The sequence below is a fragment of the Pristiophorus japonicus genome, chromosome 18, assembly GCF_044704955.1.
Source record: "Pristiophorus japonicus isolate sPriJap1 chromosome 18, sPriJap1.hap1, whole genome shotgun sequence".
In the NCBI taxonomy this organism is placed as follows: domain Eukaryota; kingdom Metazoa; phylum Chordata; class Chondrichthyes; family Pristiophoridae; genus Pristiophorus; species Pristiophorus japonicus.
In genome coordinates this window covers 104,171,374-104,190,714 of record NC_091994.1, presented here as the reverse complement: position 1 = coordinate 104,190,714, position 19,341 = coordinate 104,171,374, and the positions used below count along the sequence as shown (strand labels likewise).

The window sequence follows — 19,341 nt, the reverse complement described above, 5'->3', positions numbered from 1 at the left end:
CCCCGGTGTCCTGGCCAATATTTATCACTCAATCAACATAACAAAAACAGATTATCTGGTCATCATCACATTGCTATTGTGGGAGCTTGCTGTGTGCAGATTGGCTGCCGCGTTTCCTACATTACAACAGTGGCTACACTCCAAAAGCACATTGATACGTCCGGTGGTCATGAAAGGTGCTATATAAATTGCAAGTCTTTCTTTCTTTCATGGACACAGAGAAATTCAATTTGAGGAAACATTGCTGATCTTCTCTGCCAAGGTTTGCAGTTCCCACTGTTAATTCTTTCCATTGGGATACAGGCAACTGCGCACGTTCAAATAAAGCTCTCACCATGTTCGACAACAGCTGTCACCCACTTGGTTTATGGTCTTCTATTGAATTGACAAAGCAGGTAAACTTTTAACAGCACGCTTTAATGACCTGCTGGCAGCTACAGCAGAAACGAGACACATTTTGCACGAGGGTAGTCACTGAAGTCAGAAACTAACTCTGGTCTCCTCTACTTGCAGGAGTTTCGCGGTCTGCTGCTCCTCGCAAGATGACAATGCAAAACCCGCTTCTGTGCGAATCACGACTGGTCCTGTTACTTTTCACAGCTGCATTGTGGTTCAAGTGACAACTGGTAAAACGTGCCCAATCAGTGCAAATAGCCGAGGTTTGGATACCAACTTTGACTTGTGGTCAGGAACGTAGTCCTCTACCCACTGCAGCCATTGCACTGTCAGCTTTAGTTTTAAATGTACTCAATAAGTCTGCTTTAAAGGAGATAATCACGATTGTGTGAGGAATTGGAAGGGGGCTTTAACGGACATAAGAACATAAGAAATAGGAGCAGGAGTCGGCCATTTGGCCCCCCGAGCCTGCTCCGCCATTCAATAAGATCATGGCTAATTTGATTTTGGCCTCAACTCCTCTTCCCTGCCCACACGCATAACCCTTGACTCCCTTATCATTCAAAAATCTGTCCATCTCCACCTTAAATATAGTCAATGACCCAGCCTCCACAGCTCTCTGGAGTAGAGAATTACAAAGGTTCACGACCCTCAGAGAAGAAATTCCTCCTCGTGAGTTTTAAATGGGCGACCCCTTATTCTGAAACTATGCCACCTAGTTCTCCTACTGGCAGTTGCTAGTGTACAAGCAAAATTGTTAATGAGTGTAACGATACAGCATTTGGTTACTCACAGTTAATGCACTCAGTCTGATTGTTCGGGGAATCTGTGACTGTTCCGTTAATGCACCTGATGCAGGTGGTGCTTCCATTCTTAAACCAATGTCTGTAACAGTCTGAAAATGGATTATAGTGAGTCTAGAGACAAATGCCGATATAAACTCAAACATCCAGCTTACTGGGAGCTCTTAATGCAGCATTTTGGTGGAGCTGCTGTAATATCACGTTATAATTAACTTTTCTCTTTCTCCCCCACCGCCCCCCCACCCCCCCGAACATGCCGATGGAGGTCTAGCTCTGTCTTTCAGACCCCTGCACACTAGGACACCAAGACAGTTAATGCCTAACCCAAAGAATCAGCAAACTCTTGAGGGAAGCTAACTATTTACCCGCACCAATGACAGGCAGTTAATTCACAACTGGTGTGAGGACTCAGTTAGTAATTCTGTAAATTATTCAAACAGCAATACAACTTTAGTCAGTTCAGTGTAGTGAGGGAGATGGGGAAAATGGGGTGTCGGTATTTATTCTGGGAAGGATTTTCAAATTAATTTGGTTGGACACTAGGTGGTGCAGTGGGTCTGAACATCGAAGGCCAAAATTGACCAGGGTAAGAACATGCAAGTCTCCTCTGCTAACTATACAAGTCCTTGAATCAGTTTAGGCAGACACAGCATGCTGCTTAATGCTGAATAATTCAAAGGACTTCTCACTCTTTAATTCAGGTTTTTTTTTTTAACAATAATTTGAACTAAGCAGAAATTTAGGTGGTAAAAATTTGAATTAACAGCTGCAGAAAATAAAACTCTGCAACATTTTAACACTAAATATGCAGTCTGACTGATCAACCCTCACTGGTGCTTTGGCTCGGGAGGGTGGGGGAGGCAGAGGGTATGCCCTTCAAGGGTTAATATCTGTTCTAGGAATCTTAATACTGACAGCATACTCAAAGTCAAGAACTGCATTCACCAGTAGAGACATCCCTCACCTTGATAAGGAGCACAAGAACAAAACAATGCAAAAATAGAAGTTTCCTTGTTCTGTTGGGTGATGTTACAGATTTTGCTACATTAAAAATGCACCTGAATGGCAAAAGCTGCTTTGTGGACAATGGCCAGACTCGTCCAGGGGATCTACGCAGCATTCGGTGAGAGCAACCGGTGGGGTCTAGGAAATAAGTAAACAGGCATTAGAAAAGAAAAAGTCTTGCATTTATATAGCGTCTTTCACAACCTTGAGACGTCCCAACAGACTTTACAGACCATGAAGTGCTTTTGAAGTGTAGTCACGGTTGTAATTCAGGAAACGCAGCAGGCAATTTGCGCACAGCAAGCTCCCACAAACAGCAACGTGACAACAACCAGATAACCTGTTTCAGTGACGTTGGTTGAGGGATAAATATTTGGTCAGGCTGATGAATGCACCTCCAACATTCCTACTATTGCAGGAAGCAAACTCGCCAAGGCTTCTTCGGCAGCACCTCCCCAACAGCACTGTGGGAGCACTTTCCCCACACGGACTGCAGCGGTGGCTCATCACCATCTTTACAAGGGCAATTAGGAATGGGCAATAAATGCTGGCCTTGCCAGCAACGTCCACATCCCATGAACTAATTTTTTTTTTAAATTCTGAATACTTAGCAGTTTTATCAAGATTCTAAATTATGATACCACTACCAACCACAGAGGAGCATGTTCAGTTGTAAATTAATCACAGAAAATCTGTTGCAGAAATACATATAAACCGATCTTTAGCCGGTCATTCACAAATTTCTGCGAGGTGGTCAAATTCCTCCCGCAGGCTGAAAGCTACTTGGCAACATGCGAGTCATTTTAGATATAGAAGGGAGTGAAATCATCTTAGTTGGCTGCATGAAATGGACGACAGTGAACCGGCTACCCATTTTACACTCCACTGAAAAGGAAAAAAAATAAATCGTGCGGATTTGTAAAATGGGCTGTCGATTAGTTGTCGCTCTTTTTGCGCGATTACCCAAAATGAATTGCACCCCCTCACCCCACCCATCTTCTCCCCAGGCCATACGCCGACTGTGGACAGAATACCAGCTGCTCAACTGCCGCGATCAATGTCAGGAAATGCATTTAAAAAGGGAGGTCTTTATTACAAGAGGATTTGAGTACAAGAGTAAAAATGTCTTTCTGCAATTATATAGGCCGTGGTGAGACCACATCTTAAGTATTGTGTACAGTTTTGGTCTCCTTACCAAAGGAAGGGTATAGTTGCCATAGAGGTAGTGCAATGAAGGTTCACCAGACTGATTCCTGGGATGGGGGGGAGGGGGGGGGGGGGGATTATCCTACGAGGAGAAATTGAGTAGACCGGGCCTATATTCTTCAGAGTTTAGAAGAATGAAAGGTGATCTCATTGAAACATACAAAATTCTTACTGGGCTTGACAGGGTAGATGCAGAGAGGATGTTTCCCCTGGCTGGGGAGTCTAGAACCAGGGGTCACAGTCTCAGAATAAGGGGTCGGCCATTTAGGATTGAGATGAGGAGGCATTTCTTCACTCAGAGGGTGGTGAATCTTTGGAATTCTCTACCCCAGAGGGTAGAAATACAGTCTTTTGAGTATATTCAAATCAGAGATCAATAGATTTTTGAATAATAAGGGAATCAAGGGATATGGAGATAGTGCGGGAAGGTGGAGTTGAGGTAGAAGATCAGCCACGATCTTATTGAATGGCAGAGCAGGCTCGAGGGGCCGAATGGCTGCCTCCTGCTCCTAATTCTGATGTTCTCATGTCTCTGCCTCCCTTGTTGATTTCTCAGCGGCCGACCTTTGCAGTTCTGCTTTTTTTGGTCCCTGAATTAAGAGGCAAATTATAAGCAACAGACTGTTCCTGCAGCCTTCAGATCATCGCAGAGCTGACAAATGAACATAAACTTGCAAAGTAGAAGCAGACAATTAACTCAAATGAAATATCATCTCTGTAACACTCAAGGGCTTCAACAAACCAGCAGCGCACTAAGAAAATATCTGGAACAAAACAAACTCTAGCATTTGCTGCTGTCATAGTGCGAGGCTCTACAACCGAATCAAGGGCTTAAGTTGTTGCAACAGCAGGACTCGACTTGCCAACGGTTAACGGCAACACAAATCTCAAGGAGCAAAATTTGGTTTTGGTCACCTTGCTTAAGGAAGGATATACTAGCTTTGCAGGGGGTACAGAGACGATTCACTGGGCTGATTCCGGAGATGAGGGGGTTACCTTATGATGATAGATTGAGTAGATTGGGTCTTTACTCGTTGGAGTTCAGAAGGATGAGGGGTGATCTTGTAGAAACATTTAAAATAATGAAAGGGTTAGACAAGATAGAGGCAGAGAGGTTCTGGTCGGGGAGACTAGAACTAGGGGGCACAGCCTCAAAATACGGGGGGGCCAATTTAAAACCGAGTTGAGAAGGAATTTCTTCTCCCAGAGGGTTGTGAATCTGTGGAATTCTCTGCCCAGGGAAGCAGTCGAGGCTAGCTCATTGAATGTATTCAAAATCACAGATAGATAGATTTTTAACCAATAAGGGAATTAAGGGTTATGGGGAGCGGGCGGGTAAGTGGAGTTGAGTCCACGGCCAGATCAGCCATGATCTTGTTGAGTGGTGGAGCAGGCTCGAGGGGCTAGATGGCCTACTCCTGTTCCTAATTCTTATGTTCTTATGTTCTGGCCTATTGTGCAGCTCGGATTTTAGTCGCACTACCATTGGCGGCCGTGCCTTCAGCTACCTCAGCCTTAAGCTCTGAAATTCCCTCCCTAAACTTCTCTGCCTCTCTCTCCTCCTTGAAGATGCTCCTTAAAACCTACCTTTTTGATCAAGCTTTTGGTCACCTGTTCTAATATCTCCTTATGTCCATAAACTCTTACTTTTGCTTTTAACCAAAATATCTTTAGCCCACCATCAATGTTCCCCCAAGATGTGCGGCCGTGCGCCAAATGGGAGGTCCCGCGTAGGCTGCTCACCGGCTGCTGCCACTGGATCCATGCATGCGCGGCCACGCAGCAAAAAAAAAAGGGGGAACATAATCTTACAAAAGCGAGTCCAACCCTTCCTTTGATGTCTTCCTCACAACTCCCATTCTCGGATGCTAACCCATCAAGGTATACAAACTTTTCCAACTGTTCAACTGCATCCCCAACAAATGTAACATGTAATAAGGGTCATCGACCTGAAACATTAACTCTGTTTCTCTCTCCATAGACGCTGCCTGACCTGCTGAGTATTTCCAGCATTTTCTGTTTTTATTTCGGATTTCCAGCATCCACAGTATTTTGCTTTTGGAACTATAACTTGGAAAGCATCAGGAAGATGTACACAAGACCTTGGAGTTAATCTGCAATCCAAATTTTCTACTCTCCATGTATCAATTAATCTCTGTAAATTGGTTTCAGATGTTGCTATAAAATGAATGTCATCAGCATATCCAAGATGGTTTCAAATCTTGCCACATAAGGAGACGCCCCAATAATCATCTTTTAGTACAAATGTCTTTACTGCTTCCAATACAAGATTAAATAAAATCAGGCGACAGTGTGCATCCTTGTCTAACCCTAACTGGATCTAAACCATTCTGTTAGTTACCTGTCCACCCAACTCGCTCAGGGACTTGTTATAGACTGTCAAGTTTCTTAGGCATACCATTTTGATTGGATTACTACCTCATGATCGCTTTACAGATACCTATCCCAATTGGCCGATGAAAGAATGAGAAAACTAAGCCATACAAAAAGGAAGTTTATTGGTCTATTCAATTAGCTGATTCAAAAAAAGGTGCAAATAAGGACGCTACAATTATTGGCCTGGACTAAAAGCATTAGATCAGTGAGTTTGGGCTCAGAATTGCTATCCCACACTGAAAGTTTGTGTGAGCATAGATATCAGTGAGGACAACATTGAAATACAGCTATTACCTGCTGTGAATAACTTAGCTCTCTCTGATAGCAATACTCACTCGGCATCTGCGTAAGGTATCAGAGAGAGCTATCAACTATGAGTCTATACTCGAGTGCAAATGAGCATGTTCAGGAGAAAAAATTGGGAGTGGGGGAAAGTTTACAGTGGACACCTCATTTGGTAATTTAGAATGATGTAGGACATTAAGGCATATCAAGCCTCTCTGAAGATAGAATTATTTTAAATGCTAAAATGAAGACTTGCCATCTTTCATATAATATAGTGGAAGAGATAACTTCTGTTTTAGCATGGCGGCATTTTATCTTTCAGTACTTGCATCGTAGTTTATTACAAAAAAAAATTAAATACTAGATTATGTCCCTTCTCCAATTGTATTTTAAATCGCACCAATCAGAAAGCAGTTTCTCGATATTTTGCCTGCAATGGAACCCACCCGTGTCATTCGTGATCCTTTATCCCATAACTCTTAATACGCCCTCTCTGTTGAATGTATTGGTGGAGTTAATCTATGTCAGAGTCAGTGTCCCCGTCAACTGAACTTTACATTCTTCAAAAAAAGTTGTTAAACATGTTGTGCACTGGGCCACATGAAGGAAGTGGTGCATTTCAGTAGCAGAGAAAGTCTCAGTAATTGAAGGATTATCTGTTAGAAAAATCGCTTTCAAAACACTGCACTTGACCTTCAAGTTCCCCACTCTTTGTACATGAGGGGGAGGAAGAGAATGGAAGCCAGTCCCACAAGTCAGTGACATTGCAAAATGGTCCCAATTCCAATTGCATGCACCCCTAATTTCCTGTTTGATGCCCTCCCCAACATCACTACTACTGTTTGGAGGTCTGTACACAACTCCCACTAACGTTTTTTGCCCTTTGGTGTTCTGCAGCTCTACCCATATAGATTCCACATCGTCCAAGCTAATGTCCTTCCTAACTATTGCCTTAATCTCCTCCTTAACCAGCAATGCTACCCCACCTCCTTTTCCTTTTATTCTATCCTTCCTGAATGTTGAATACCTCTGGATGTTGAGTTCCCAGCCCTGATCATCCTGGAGCCACATCTCCGTAATCCCAATCACATCATATTTGTTAACATCTATTTGCACACTTAATTCATCCACCTTATTGCGGATACTCCTTGCATTAAGACACAAAGCCTTCAGGCTTGTTTTTTTAACACCCTTTGTCCTTTTAGAATTTTGCTGTACAATGGCCCTTTTTGTTCTTTGCCTTGCGTTTCTCTGCCCTCCACTTTTCCTCATCTCCTTTCTGTCTTTTGCTTTTGCCTCCTTTTTGTTTCCCTCCGTCTCCCTGCATTGGTTCCCATCCCCCTGCCATATTAGTTTAACTCCTCCCCAACAGCACGAGCAAACATTCCCTCTAGGACATTGGTTCCGGTCCTGCCCAGGTCCAGACCATCCGGTTTGTACTAGTCCTACCTCCCCCAGAACCGGTTCCAATGCCCCAGGAATTTGAATCCCTCCCTGCTGCACCACTGCTCAAGCCACGTATTCATCTGCGCTATCCTGCGATTCCTACTCTGACTAGCACATGGCACTGGTAGCAATCCCGAGATTACTACTTTTGAGGTCCTACTTTTTAATTTAGCTCCTAGCTCCTTAAATTCGTTTCGTAGGACCTCGTCCCTTTTTTTACCTATGTCGTTGGTACCAATGTGCACCATGACAACTGGCTGATCTCCCTCCCTTTTTAGAATGTCCTGCACCCGCTCAGAGACATCCTTGACCCTTGCACCAGGGAGGCAACATACCATCCTGGAGTCTCGGTTGCAGCCGCAGAAACGCCTATCTATTCCCCTTACAATTGAATCCCCTATCACTATCGCTCTCCCACTCTTTTTCCTGTCCTCCTGTGCAACAGAGCCAGCCACGGTGCCATGAACTTGGCTGCTGCTGCCCTCCCCTGATGAGTCATCCCCCTCAACAGTACCCAAAGCAGTGTATCTGTTTTGCAGTGGGATGACCACAGGGGACCCCTGCACTACCTTCCTTGCACTGCTCTTCCTGTTGGTCTTCCATTCCCTATCTGGCTGTGGACCCTTTCCCTGCGGTAAGACCAACTCGCTACACGTGCTACTCACGTCATTCTCAGCATCGTGGATGCTCCAGAGTGAATCCACCCTCAGCTCCAACTCCGCAACGTGGTCCATCAGGAGCTGGAGGAGGATACACTTCCCGCACACGTAGTCGTCAGGGATGATGGAGCATGGCAGAAGGAGACAAAAAGAAAAGAAAGAAGAAGAAGGAAAAAAAAAAGAAAGAAGGAAAGAATTTTTCTCCATAATTATTTTTATTCCTCATTACTGGCAATTTTTTTTTAAAGCCACAAATTTATACAGAGCGAGAGAGAGAGAGAGAGAGAGAAATAGTACAGTAAACATCACTGCTAGGAATACGAATGTGTTTTTAAAAAAAATATTTACTAAAAAGTTCAAATGTGCCTTGTTGTGAAAATCTATCAGCTTGCTGAATTTGGGTTGTTGCTTTAATTGCAGTGGCAAACACACTATCCTGCAAAATGGCAAGACATGGGTTTATACTCCTATTAATTTCACAAGGAAAACTGCAATTTCAGCTGTTCAGTCGGCAATAGGCAGCTCATAGAAAGAAGGCCCTGCGCTACAGAATAAAAAGACCTGCACAATGCCATCCTTAATGATTCACATGCACCTCCTAGTGGTTAACTCAAGAAAGGCATTGATTTAAGTTTGCCTCTTCTCTGTCTTGAGGCAGGAATAGTGAACGGTACAAGAGCTCAAAACTGAACCAACGAAAAAATAAAATGCTTTCAGTTCTTATACATTGAATTGCAAATTATAAGAATCAATGAGCTTGTAGCCAAGGGTTAATCATTAGGATGCAAGTCTGCCAACTTCGTCACAAGTCCAAAACCAGACAGACAGGGTTATGGTTTTGCGGTTTGATGTTTGCTTTGTTGCTAAATGTAAATTCAGTCATCATCTCTGTATTAACTAGAAAGAAGCCTTACACCACAGAGGGCAAAATTTTTGTACAGACAACTCAAAAACCAGACTGGTTGAAAATATGACAATCCTACTCAAGTGTTTGTTTTTAAAATGAACCCTCAGTATGTGTCACATTTGGTACGGTAGCACAGTGGTTATAGACCTGGACTAATGATCCCAAGAAAGTTCAAATCCCACCACGGCAGCCGAGGAATTGAAATTCAGTGAATTAAATAAATCTGGAACAAAGCCAGTATCAGCAATGGTGACCATGTAACTACTGTATAGCCATCTGGTTCACGAATATCCTGATATTTGCTGTCCTTACCCGGTCTGGCATACATGTGACTCCAGACCCACAGCGATGTGGTTGACTTTTAATTGCCCTCTGAAATGGCCTAGCAAGCTACGACGACAAACTATAATAATAAAACCAGGCGGACCATCCAACATCAACCTAGGACCTTCACCACACGGACTACAGCGGTTCAAGGCAGCGGCTCACCACCACCTTCTCAAGGGAAATTAGGGATGGGCAATAAATGCCGGCCTTGCCAGTGAAGCCCACATCCCGTGACTGAATTAGAAAAAGAGTTGAAAGTCAGTCATCGAGGATTGGAAGCAGACTGGGCACTTTAATAGATCCAGGTCACTGTGGAGCAATAGTTAACTAAGCTGTTATGATGCAGAATTATATTCTTAAATTACCAAGAGTACAGGTCAAAAGGATATCATGGTGAAATTGTAAAAGATGCAGTCTAACTAAGCTGTAGACTGCAGGAAGATATCAACCAACTGGTCAGGTGGGCAGAACAGTGGAAAATTGAATTTAATCCGGAGAAGTGTGAGGTAATGCATTTGTGGAGGGCTAACAAGGAAAGGGAATACACATTAATTGGTAGGACACTAACAAGTGCAGAGGAACAAAGGGACCTTGGAGTGCATGTCCACAGATCCCTAAAGGTAGCAGACCAGATAGATAAGGTGGTTAAGAAGGCATACGGAATGTTTGCCTTTATTGGCTGAGGCACAGAATACAAGAGTAGGGGGGGTTATGCTTGAACTGTATAAAGCACTGGTTAGGCCACAGCTAGAGTACAGTATGCAGTTCTGGTCAACTCGTTACAGGAAAGATGTGATTGCACTTGAAAAAGAGTACAGAGGAGATTTACAAGTTCTTAGCTATGAGGACAGTTTGGATAGGCTGGGTTTGTTTTCCTTGGAACAGAGGAGGCGGAGGGGAGACCGCAGTGAGGTGTATAAAATTATGAGGGGCCTAGATAGAGTGGATAAAAAGAGCCTATTTCTCTTAGCAGAGGGGTCATACATTTAAAGTAAAGTAATCGGTAGAAGGTTTAGAGGGGATTTGAGGGGAAATTTCTTCACTCAGAGGGTTGTGGGGGTCTGGAACTCACTGCCTGAAAGGGTGGTAGAGTCAGAAAGCCTCACCACATTTAAAAAGTGCTTGGATGTGCACTTGAAGTGCTGTAACCTGCAGGGCTAGAGCTGGAAAGTGGGATTAGGCTGGATAGCCTCTTGTTGGCCAGCACGGACACGATGGGCTGAAATGGCCTCATTCCGTGTTGTAAATTTTTATGATTCTAACTAGTATGTTCAGATTTGGTATCCAAAGGCACAAGGAAAACTTTCTAGCTGTGGAGGCAATACAGAGAAGCGCCAGAGGACTGGTCCCTCAACTCAAAGGCTTCAGCTAAGAGGAAAGGCCCAAGAAACTTGAACTCTTGAACTGTAGGATAGGGGAAAGAGGTTCAAACTGGTAGAATTAAAACAAGATTGATGTAAGGAAGCTTATTATACAAAGAATGATCAACACTTGGAGTGGCCCTCTGGGTCAGATATAGTAGTGGTAAAAATACCTTAACAGTCATTTGAGACAGTTGGATAATGTGAGGGGGCCAGGCTGACTGTCATTCTTTTCTAGACAGACTAGGTCTAATGACCTTCCTCATTCCTACTGATTGTGATCATGTGCTAATCGTCATGGGGTTACTAACCTTTTTCATAAAGGCATCAGCCAACCACTTTAAGTCAAATTGCAGAAGTAGAACTATTGCAAAATAGCACACAACTCTTTTGAGGTAAACAAAATTAACCAGTTAAAACAAGTTTTTGGGGCGCTAAAACACACACATATATTATATACATTTACACACACACACGCGTGCCCCCTATAAAGGGGAGGACACTAAAACCCGGCAATTAAAACAAATTAAACTTCAAAACATATAAAATCAAATTAAAATTTGGTTGCCGGGGGGTGATAATGCACTCCAGTCCCTCCGGCGTCCACCTCTCTCGGAAGGCCGCGAGCGTACCGGTGGACACCGCGTGCTCCATCTCTAGGGACACCCTGGCCTGGATGTAAGCACGGAAGAGAGGCAGGCAGTCGGGCTGAACGACCCCCTCGACCGCCCGCTGCCTGGACCGGCTGATGGCACCCTTGGCCGTGCCCAGGAGCAGTCCTACGAGGAGGCCCTCGGACCTACCCGCTCCCCTCCGCACAGGGTGCCCAAAGATCAGGTGGGACTGAAGTGCAGCCAGAAATTGAGGAGCAGCCCCTTTAAATAATGGGCAAAATAGCACACAACTCTTTTGGGGGGGGGGGGTGGAAATAAACATTAAATCAAGTGCCCCCCCCGATCTGGGGGACACTCCAGACACTTATACCTGCCCTCTTTTTTTTTTGTTTTTTTGTGTGGTTTTTTTGGGCATTAAAATCATGTAATTTACAAGTGCCCGCTATAAAAGCGGAGGGGGACACTAAAACCGGCAATTAAAACAAATCAAACTGTAAAATAAATAAAATCAAATTAAATTTTGGTTGCCGGGGGTTATAATGCACTCCAGTCCCTCCAGTGCCCACCTCTCGCGGAAGGCCGCGAGCGTACCGGTGGACACCGCGTGCTCCATCTCTAGGGACACCCTGGCCTGGATGTAGGCGCGGAAGAGAGGCAGTCAGGCTGAACGACCCCTCGACCGCCCAACTGCCTGGACCGGCTGATGGCACCCTTGGCCGTGCCCAGGAGCAGTCCTACGAGGACCCTTGGACCTACCCGCTCCCCTCCGCACAGGGTGCCCAAAGATCAGGAGTGTGGGACTGAAGTGCAACCAGAAATTGAGGAGCAGCCCCTTTAAATAATGGGCAAAATAGCACACATCATGAATTCATACCGCCAGACTTTATGTTCCTTCTCTAATCAAAGCTCACTAATTAATTCAAATTAAAGGATGGATCAGAGAAACTTGTTTATTTACTGCCCAAGATCTTTTGTGTTTTAGATAACCGGCATAGACCCGCAGGTCCGAATGGCCTGTTTCTGTGCTGTAAAATTCCATGTGATATATCTCAGTCTTGTTTGCGTGCAAGTATTTTGAAGGGAGACGGGTTATGTGGCAGGCGTCACTTCAGGCACTTCCTGCAATTCCGCAAGCAGCTGCATGAACCGCACCTTGTCCCGAACAAATGCTGGATCAGTGAAAACAAAAGTGCAACATACCAAAGACTGTGGTGTTTCAGTGCAGACTCGAAGCGCGAGACCTGCCAGGATTATAGTAAATGGCACAGTCATGGCCAGCAGGAAGAAGTTTCTGTGGAAGTGGGAAAAAAAAAATCACAATGTAACTTCACTGCAGGTACTAAGAGCTCAGCAGTTAGTAAAACATTAATGAGACCAGACCCAAAAAACACTTCTTCAAAGTCACAGCATTTGGTGAACACATACAAACTGGACTCATTTACTGAGCCTAGAGAGTGTTTTTGAAAGGAAAGATCTTACCTTAGTGAAAGAATTAAGTTGAGGCATTCGGGATTTTCAGCCAGTCACAACAACTGAAAGCAGTTTCCTCATAATGACAGTCCTGTTTGTTGCTAGGATACAAGGGGCCTTATCAGAATCCAAGTACAGCCTTGCTGGTTTTATTCCACACCCACCGAAAATCAATTTGAGCAATTACAGCCAAACTGAAATATTACTCAAAGAGGTCGTTGAAAATTGTCATTACAAGTAGTTTAAGATAGATAAATATTTTCAAATGTAGAGAGAAAAAAAATGTGATCCTCATTTCTGCTTCTTTATATTATTTGCCAATTAGGACATAAACAATTTAACAAACATGCTGCAGCTGGTATCTGGCAGACCCAGGTTTAAAGCTGGCTGCAGAATACATTTTGTTTTTTTTCTAGAAAATATGAAACTATTGAAATGAAACCAAACTATACATTAGTGAATATCCACAACTTTCTGATGCAAGTACAGTCAAAGCCATTTCAAATAGAAGCCAACTCCATGCAAATCTTTAGACTATTGAATCATGCATTGAGTGCCAAGGAAGGGTGGGAGACAGGATCAATTCTCCATGCTTGCTGCATTCCCAATTTCAGCTTGGGTCATGCGGGGAGTTGTTGACAGAGGAAGAAGTGATGGGGTTATCTATGGTTTGCTTTTGCACATCTCCTAGAGATTAGTTCTACGTCACCGACATTAGTGAGTGGACTAGGGAGGAGAACGAAGAGGCAATTTGCTTTCCAAAAAGAAAAAATAAGAGTAATTTAGTGTATGTAGATAATGCCTCTATAATGACAATCGCTGCATAACCATCATAGTTCCTGACTCTCTCTATCTTCCACTGTTTCAATGTCAAACTCCCTTTAAAGCCCTACATTAAGGTTGAGTGCAAGTCCTACAACACACATGAGGAGTCAAGACCAAGAGAGATTAGAGGACAAGAGATAAGTCTATCCTTATTTTTATATGATACTCTGATTTGATATTATCTATAGCTAAATAGCAAAACTTACAGCAATTTCAGGAACAAAGAAGTAGGGTCAGAGGAACATTGGAGCTTGTCTGCAGTACAAGTTGGGAGATATAAAACTGCAGCATCACCACTGGTGGGATGGGTGGAAATATAGTATGTCAAGGCACTTTCCACTACAAATGTGTATATCGGAATTTATAACAGAAAAAGTTGATCCAAAAAATGTGACAAAAACATTACAACCGGAAGTAAAACAGGAAGTTGCGTGCCGATGTAAGATTTTTTATATATTTTGAATATTTTTCGCGCGCCTACCTGAAATAAAAGTGTACCAACCTCCCTTTTAAAGGGGCACTGTCTCTATGAAGAAGTAGTTGGTAAAATGTTCTTGTCAGGGGAGAATGACACACTTTGATATGGTTTATATTATAATGTTGTATGTCTGTAAAACAAATGTATAAATATTCACCAAAACACTTTTCACAATAAGACCACAAACATTGCATTCGTCATATTATAGTTGATTTTTTTATATTGCATCTGCCATACTTCAAAAGAACACATGACATCTAATGAATTATTAAACTTTGTCTTGCAAATTCTGCTGTAAGCCCTTTTATTTTGTGCTTCTACTTTGAATTTACAGAATTTAAAGTGGAAATTAATATTCATTAGCTTAAATGTTTGTATCATATTCTCCTCTTTCCACCACCCCCTCCCCAATCCTCTTTCATTGAGGAATACATATTACATAGAATTTACAGCATAGAAACAGGCCATTCGGCCCAACTGGTCTATGCCGGAGATTATATTCCACACGAGCCTCCTCCCACCCCTACTTTATCTAACCCTATCAGCACAGCCCTCTATTCCTTTCTCCCTCATGTGTTTATCCAGCTTCCCCTTAAATGAATCTATGCTATTCGCCTCAACCACTCCCTGTGGTAGCGAGTTCCACGTTCTAACCACTTTCCGGTCATATCATCATGCATCCATCACATATTGAAGTGTCATACTTTGTTACAAGTGCAAAATAGTATTTTGAAAAAAGGAGAAAGCTAATTATTGCCGGCTGGTTTTTCTGACCTTTCTCCAAAGCCAGAGATTTATAAACAGCCACAAATCTACAGAACCCTTTGTGAGCAATTCTTCACAAGGAGAAGCTAAGCAATGGGTTCAAAGGGTCAGGCCTGGTTAAGCGCAGCTCTAGTTTAACAGCGAAACAACACAACCATACTCCACATCCTACGCTATCTGTAAGCAATAGCACACGAGAGCAGCCAGTATATTTCAGTTTGTACAGAGATCAATAACAATCTAGTCAAATCATTTTTCTTTATCTTCTACACATAAAAGGAAAATATGAACAAAGCCTGGACCCAAATGCCCGAGATTGTATCCCACTGTGGATAGAGTCAGACACTTTCTGTCTCCTTGGTGAAATGGTTTTTTTACCATCCCATAGCCACAGCTACTTAACTAAAATTTAATTCCACATCCACCAGTACTTTACATTAACACTGTGCAATAAATAGATGTGATAAACCTATTGAATATTAAATATCCCATCCCAAATCAGCCCTCAACATTGATTAGAACTCAATTACAGTTTGAATCACCTTTTACACACTTATCTTAAGATTTTACATATGATCACTTCAAATCCCAATTACAACATGAAAATCAGTAGAATTAAAACAAAATTGAATTACTTGTGAAAGATTCATAAGTTTCTTATCTGTAGGTTTTCCTATCTCTCCGTTTTGGTATTATTTGTCTTTTTTCTGTCCAATTCCTTATCTTCTTTCTTTGTCTCTAACCTCCTTTGTGAGCGTTTCTCATGCGCTCTCAGCCTCTTTCTGCCCGGCCACTTGGCTTTCCATTCCTTTTGTTCTATACTCTTGGGAATGTTTCTGTTCATTCTGATTATCTCTCTCATTAATTCTACTCTGCCTCTTTGCTCTTTCCATCTAAATCGTTTTTTCTTGATTGTTGTTGTTACAAAGTTCTTCACAATTAACTATGCTCAAGGACTAGAGAATTCCTAACAAGGTTTAATGCTGAAAACAAAGGGTATAAAGGTTTATAAAAAATCAAATGCAAACATTTCAATTGCATTCACTCAGCTTAACAGTTTCTTTACATCGGAACAGGAGGAGGCCATTCAGCCCCTCGAACATGTTCCATCATTAAATTAGATCATGGCTGATCTGGATCTCAACTCCATCTTGGTTCCATATCCCCGAATACCCTTGCCTAACAAAAATCTATCAATTTCAGTTTTGACATTTTCAACTGACCCCCAGCCTCAACGGCTTTTTAGTGGAAAGAGTTCCAGATTTCCATTATCCTTTGGCTGAAGCATGCCAGCACTCCTGAACAGCACGAATTTTAAGGTTATGCCCCCTTGTTCTGGACTATCTCAGCAGAGGAAATAGTTTCTCTCCATCTACCCTATCAAATCCTTCAATCATCTTACACACCTCAATTATATCACCTCTCAATCCTCCATACTCGAGGGAATACCAGCCTGGTCTATTCAACCTTTCATCATAATTTAACCCTTTTATCATTTTTGATTATGAAATATACCTTATTCTAATCTCAATATTCTGATATAAATTATTATTGAAATACTTCATGTGATTATAAATAAGGAAATAAATGTTAAAAATTGGAGGCGAGGAAATAAAGAAAAAAAGACCTTTTCATCGGCGATTAAAGCACCCTAAATAACCAATTGTGCCATCCAGTATACTTCAGATCACATGGCAACAACATTAGTTCAAAGTTTAGGTCTCATCTTTGTCTAGCCACTGCTCATGGTTGAAGGTTAGGAGATGTCATTTTACACATTCACTTTATGGAAAAGGCTGCCACCTAGTGCAGGGTTTGATTGAAAAGGAAATAGATTTCCTGCTTTTGGTTTAACAGAAACTAGAAGGATACAAATGCAGAAAGGAGAAAAATAGAACATGGATCTAAATGACAAGATGAGTGGAGTGTCATTTTTTCATTCCTAGCTTTCTATAGTGTCAGCTGTGGCTCAGTGGGTAGCACTCTTTCCTCTGAGTCAGAAGATTGTGGGTTCAAGTCTCACTCCAGGAACATGGGCACAAAAATCTAAGCTGACACTCTGAGGGAGTGCTGCACTGTCGGAGGTGCTGTCTTTTGGATGAGATGTTAAACCAAGGTCTGCGCTCTCAGGTGGATGTAAAAGATCCCACGGCACTATTTTGAAGAAGAGCAGGGCAGTTATCCCTGGTATCCTGGGGCCAGTATTTATCCCTCAATCAACATCACTAAAAACAGATTATCTGGTCATTATCACATCACTGTTTGTGGAAGTTTGCTGTGCCCCCTACATTATAATAGTGACTACGCTTCAAAAAGTACTTAATTGGCTGTAAAGCGCTTTGAGATGTCCAGTGGTTGAGAAAGGCGCAATATTAATGCAAGTTTTTCTTTCTTTCTAATTGTTACCATTCCTGTCAGTAAGTACAGATAGCCAAGTTCATTTTCACTTCTTAAGTATTTATTTTAGCTGACATTATTGAACCCATTGTCCTCGAGTATTTATTCTAAATCTAACCAGGTTGCAAGCCATTTTTTCATTTGGAGGGAGAGAAGACAGTCTGTTATAGATCTGTGAGTGTCAAGAAGACTTCGCTATATGAGGTCATGCATGTCCTGATGATGAAAGGTGCAAGTGCTTTATATCTTTAAATGATATGTTCTTGAAAACTAGCAGAAGTCCTTGCGGCATGTAAGTTGAGCTGAGAGAGTGGTTTTGAAGAAAGTATTCTCATCCTTGTTTACAAATCCCTCCATGGCCTCACCCCTCACTATCCCTATAATCTCCTTCGGTCTCACAACCCCCCTGGATATCTGCGCTCCTCAAATTCTGCCCTCTTGAGCATCCCTGATTATAACTGCTCAACCACCAGTAGCCGTGCCTTCAGCTGCCTAGGCCTAAGCTGTGGAACTCCCTCCCTCTCTGCCTCTCTATCCTCCTTCAAGAAGCTCCTTAAAACCTACTTCTTTCTGCTGTAATTTCTCCTTATCTGGCTCAGTGTCAAATTTATCTTTTTGCCTTATAATACTCCTGTGACGCACCTTGGGACAATTTGCTATGTTAAAGGCGCTATATAAATACAAGTTGTTGTTGTCACTGAAGCTCTTTCTGCGCTGTGGGCAGTTCCTGTGGTGAAGGAGGTTACACTGACTGCCTCTGCCACCTCCCCCCAGACATCCTGTACCACTCTCTTTTGGGGGACCTTCCCTTAGTGCCATGAGACGGTTTATTCTGGCCTTCACTGCTGCCCGCAGCATCTTCACTGATGCATTGGAACATCTGGGGACCCCTCCACTTGCTGAGACACAGTGGTGGTGACTGCTCCTCCTCTCATCTCTGTGTAAAGTGGTTACCCTTTAACTGAACTGTACTTCCCTCCCTCCCAGAGACAATAAGCCGATGGAGGGTGCTTTTCATGACTCCTTCATAGCTAATGAGGGTTCTGGGAGGAAATAGCGGTGGGTTAATAATGTTTCCACATGGCAGGTGTTCAAACTGTTATGTATATAAACCTGTAAATACCATGTCTAACCACCAGAGGGCTTATCCCCTGGTGTCCCAAGGGATCCCACAATCCCTTGAGAGCACCTGTATATAAGGAGTCCTCACAGGCTGGAGAGGCACTCTGAGATCTGTAATGAAGGACTACGGTCATACCTTACTTTGAGCTTGCAGTATCTAGTCTGACTCTTTATTCAAGACATAACAACTGGCGACGAGATACAAATGACGAACCCCACCGCAATAATGCAGAGAATCGTGGGCAGCGTGGAGAAATTTTCAGAGGGAGGTGATTGGGAAACCTTCGTGGAGCAACTCGACCAATACTTCGTGGCCAACGAGCTGGAAGGAGAAGCAAACGCTGCCAAACGAAGGGCGACCCTCCTCACCGTTTGCGGGGCACCAACGTATGGCCTCATGAAAAATCTGCTCGCTCCAGTGAAACCCACAGTCAAGTCATACAATGAGTTGTGCACACTGGTCCGGGAGCATCTAAACCCAAAGGAAAGTGTTCTGATGGCGAGATATCGGTTCGACATGTACAAGAGGTCTGAAGGCCAGGGAGTGGCGAGCTACGTCGCCGAGCTAAGGCGCCTTGCAGGACATTGCGAATTTGAAGGACACTTGGAGCACATGCTCAGGGACTTCTTTGTACTTGGCATTGGCCATGAAGTAATACTTCGCAAACTTTTAACTGTAGAGACCCAACCTTGAGTAAGGCCATAGCAATAGCCCAAGCGTTTATCGCCACCAGTGATAATACCAAACAAATTTCTCAGCACACGAGTGCTGCTGCAAGTACTGTGAACAAAGTAGCGTTGTTTTCAAATCGAAATGTACAGGGCAGGACTTACACGCCTGCAGCTGCACATCCGCAGATGACTCAGAGTCCACCATC

The 19,341-nt window shown here is 43.0% G+C and overlaps 1 protein-coding gene across 4 annotated transcripts in view; it reads right to left on the bottom strand.

Annotated features, from left to right (window-relative positions):
* Positions 1 to 19,341, bottom strand: part of c18h1orf159 (chromosome 18 C1orf159 homolog) — a 69,789-nt gene that overhangs the window by 22,169 nt on the left and 28,279 nt on the right. For 2 of the 4 annotated variants that reach the window (XM_070861020.1, XM_070861021.1), the window contains 6 exons: positions 15,580 to 15,927; positions 14,183 to 14,309; positions 12,886 to 12,977; positions 12,607 to 12,697; positions 2,258 to 2,342; positions 1,190 to 1,291 (listed from right to left, as the gene is read on the bottom strand). In XM_070861020.1, coding sequence (XP_070717121.1) covers positions 1,190 to 1,291; positions 2,258 to 2,342; positions 12,607 to 12,678 — 259 coding nt within the window. In that variant the 5' untranslated portion in view covers positions 12,679 to 12,697; positions 12,886 to 12,977; positions 14,183 to 14,309; positions 15,580 to 15,927. The remainder of the gene's footprint in view (positions 1 to 1,189; positions 1,292 to 2,257; positions 2,343 to 12,606; positions 12,698 to 12,885; positions 12,978 to 14,182; positions 14,310 to 15,579; positions 15,928 to 19,341) is intronic. The other 2 variants (XM_070861022.1, XM_070861023.1) reach the window with 1 other exon arrangement.